This window comes from Pterocles gutturalis, unplaced genomic scaffold (genome assembly GCF_000699245.1).
Source record: "Pterocles gutturalis isolate BGI_N339 unplaced genomic scaffold, ASM69924v1 scaffold13135, whole genome shotgun sequence".
NCBI classification, from domain to species: domain Eukaryota; kingdom Metazoa; phylum Chordata; class Aves; order Pterocliformes; family Pteroclidae; genus Pterocles; species Pterocles gutturalis.
Genome location: NW_010143547.1, coordinates 5,718 through 9,048, shown reverse-complemented (window position 1 = coordinate 9,048; position 3,331 = coordinate 5,718). Strand labels below are relative to the sequence as shown.

At 42.2% G+C, this 3,331-nt stretch overlaps 1 protein-coding gene across 1 annotated transcript in view; it reads left to right on the top strand.

Moving 5' to 3' along the window:
• Window positions 1-2,723: 2,723 nt before the first annotated feature.
• Window positions 2,724-3,331, top strand: part of LOC104470011 (ubl carboxyl-terminal hydrolase 18-like) — a gene marked incomplete at its 3' end in the record, with an annotated part of 5,700 nt that continues 5,092 nt past the window's right edge. Inside the window, exon 1 of the mRNA XM_010084782.1 lies at window positions 2,724-2,892. Coding sequence (XP_010083084.1) covers window positions 2,724-2,892 — 169 coding nt within the window. The remainder of the gene's footprint in view (window positions 2,893-3,331) is intronic.

Genomic DNA, 3,331 nt, shown 5'->3' with positions numbered 1-3,331 from the left:
GGAATTGGTAAGAAATCTTATTGCTGGTTTGCCAGATAGGACGAGCCAGAGCCACCGTGCACTAGGAGAAAAGAAAAAAGGAGAAGGGGGGCAAAAAAGGAGCTGAACAAATGCATAGTTTGACAGCAAAGCGGGAAGTCTCGTTTCAGTCGCATCCAAGAGAAGTGTGGAGGTGAAGGGCTGGAGTCCCTGCGGCGGCACTTCGAGGAGCACCTCAAGGCTGCCACCTTGTCCCCAGAGCTGCCATCTTGTCCCCAGGGCTGCTACCTCGCAGCCCACCTCCTGCTCCAGCGGCATCCCCCTGGCCACCTGCTCCCCAAGATACCTCTGAGGGGAAAGGAGAGGTGACGGCAGGGAAAAGGTGACAAGAGACGGAGGTGGTGGTCCTCCTCAGGCTGTGGTATGGGGGTGTGAAGGGACCATTGGGTGTTTGTCATGAGGGGCCGGTGTCTTGGGAGGGCAGATAGGCTGTGGAGCAGGCTGGAGTAGAAGGGAGGACGCAGGGTTGGAGTAGGAGGGCTAGCTGATTGCAGGGTGCAGGGTATGAGGAGGGTGTTGCTGCTATCTTTTCTCACTAGCGTGGTCGCTCGGCTGAGCGAAGCCACGTGCGCTGAGGGAGCAGTGCTGAGTCCTACCCCGGACCTGCAAAGGAAACTGAGAAACAACCCTGCTCCTCGTGAGAGAGGAGAAATCGGGGGCAAGAGGGGAGCCTATGCTCACACACCAGTTTTTTTTCTTATATATATATTTATACAGGTCAAGGGCACATCTTAGGAATGTTGGTTGTATTTCCGATAGCCAAAATGAGGCAGTTCCGTGCAAGGGTTGGGAAGTTGTGTTTGTGTCCCTGCTCCTGTACTGGAGTTCCTGCTATTAGTGCCTGGGGGAGAGTTTCAGTGAACCAGAGACTCAAATACTCCCATCTCTGTATCCACCTGCTCCTTCCTGCCCTAATATCTTTCCACCTATTTCTCAAGTCACCCAAAGCCTTTTAGCTCTAAGCTTGCTCTTTCACCCCACCCTTAATCCTGCCAAGAGCTGGGTCTTGCAAGTTTGCTCCATCCTTGGTACATCCCTAGCTGTTGTTTAGCTACCTCTGTCCTGTCTGCCCCCTCCTTTTGGTCTGTGAGCATTACTTACTTTGTGGCTGATGTTACACCAACTAAACCCACTGGCTCTGGCTGTACAAAGATGGGCTCCCGCTCCAGCTGGGCTTCCAGAAACCTGAATGCCCCATTAAATAATTTCCAGGGGAAGAGGCAGTGTGAATTCAGAGTCTGTTTTGCCGAGGAAGAAATCGAATCTAAATTATCTTTTCCTGTGCAGCTGTTCTAAACACCGTGTTTGTATATAAAAAGCAATATTCTTGAATTTATCTTTGAATGCATGAGTTAATTTTTTTCCCCCAAATAAAACTCCTCAGCAAATTCAGCAATATTTAGTGAACCTGAGTGTATGACACTGAGTGCAAAAGTAATCTTCAGAAGTAAAGAATCAAAAGTTCAGTTGGGAAAAAGCATACTTAAGTTTAAAGGTAATACTTGGGGAAAAAAAAAAATCCATTTTTAGTTTCCCTACCTGGTAAATTCTTCAGAAAAGTTTGTTATTTAACATTAGGCACAGTTAACCTGAAAAATAACATGCTTTTAAAGTGAAGATTTTCTTTTTGTGAAAGGCAGAGCCAGGATTTTTGCTTATTTCCCTTTCTTGGTGTCTTTTCTTCATTCTTCCAGCATCTGTCCTCAGGTTCATTTTATGTGCTGTTTAATATTTCTAAAATAAAAATTTCTGAGCATTTGTTTGATGGTTTTTTTTTTCCCCCTGTGAAAGCTTCTCTAATTATATATTTTTTTTTTCTGAATTTGCCTCCCTGTTGGAGGTGAGCTTTTAAAAAGTTTCATTTTTTGTGTAATTGCATTTGAACATTTGTCACATTGTTTTGTTTGTGTATTTTTACTTTGCTTTAGTTTGGTGATTTTTTTTTTTTAACTTTTCTTTGAAGAGCCAGTAGCTGAGTCATAAAAGACTGTCAGAGTAATGGTCTGTTCAATACTTCCTTGAAAACCAAGGCATTATAATAGTTCTTTTGCTTCAACAGTTACTTTACCTGTGATCACTTGAAAGAGCATAAAAAGAAACAGATATTTAGGTGCTTAAATATCTTAGAAAATTACAGTCCAAAGTGCCAAAGTAGAGCTGCCACTAAGGTGCTTAAAAACAATACGGAGAGCCCAGTACAGGAAACAAACAAATACTTATCAGCTCAGAAGGCTAGAGAAGGTGAAATTTGCCCTTTTGAGTACTTGGGATACTTTGAGTGATAGAGCATTACTTTTACTAAATAGATGAGCTTTGCAACATCTTCCATTTGGACAATTTTAATAGTATTATTTACCAAATCTTCATCTGGAGTTCCCTGGCTAGGTGGAACTGTTTCTGTGGAACTGAATATTTGTTTATTTATTTAATAACAAAAGGAAGACAGGATGTTCAGTTGCCATCAAGCTCCATGTTTGTTACCTTGCCAATAGCCCTCATACCTTCAATACCCATGTTAATTAAAATATACCAAATGCTGTTACAGTAATCTTACTAATTTTATTGTCATTCCAGCTTTTTCATCATGGAGGTATCAAATACAATTTTGTGATTCTGGGTGCTCCCCCTCGTTCTGATCTTTCTGTGTCTTTCTGCAGTCCTTCTGTCTCTGTGCAATATCATTGATGGGACAAAGAAGTGGACGTCAACAAAGAAGCAAGAAACTACAGCTGGCATTAAGTGAGACCATGGAGGCAGAAGCAAACGTCCAAAATAATAAAGAGGAAGCCAAAGAGCTGAAGGCCAAAGACCAGAGGCTAATATCAGTTTTTGGTGTGGCAGACTTAAAAAACGGTAATAATGTTTTGTCTGTTCTTCACTTTCATATATTCTAGTGCCTACTGTTCCATTCTCTGTCCTTAGGCTTCATTTTCTTCTATTGTTTTCCTCTTTGTTGAGGAATATACAGACAATTCTCATTTTGCCCTGTCAAGTAACAATTGTGTTTTTTTTGGGAAGGGATTACATGAGGATCTCAGAGTTTTTTCCCCTTTTAAGTCCTCAAATTGGCCCTTGTAACAAAAAAGGTCTAGATGCTAGCCCTGTCTCTTTACAAACACAGCCAGCATTGCTTCTGGATTTGCTAAACCATGAACTAGGTCTTAGTTATTCTGCTACATCATGAGATTGTCCTCTCAAAAGCTGTCATTGGTATTTCAGGTGTACATACTGTTCTACCCCACCCTTACCACTGACTGTATGCATTTCCGAGTTGTTCTGAGTTTCCATTCCA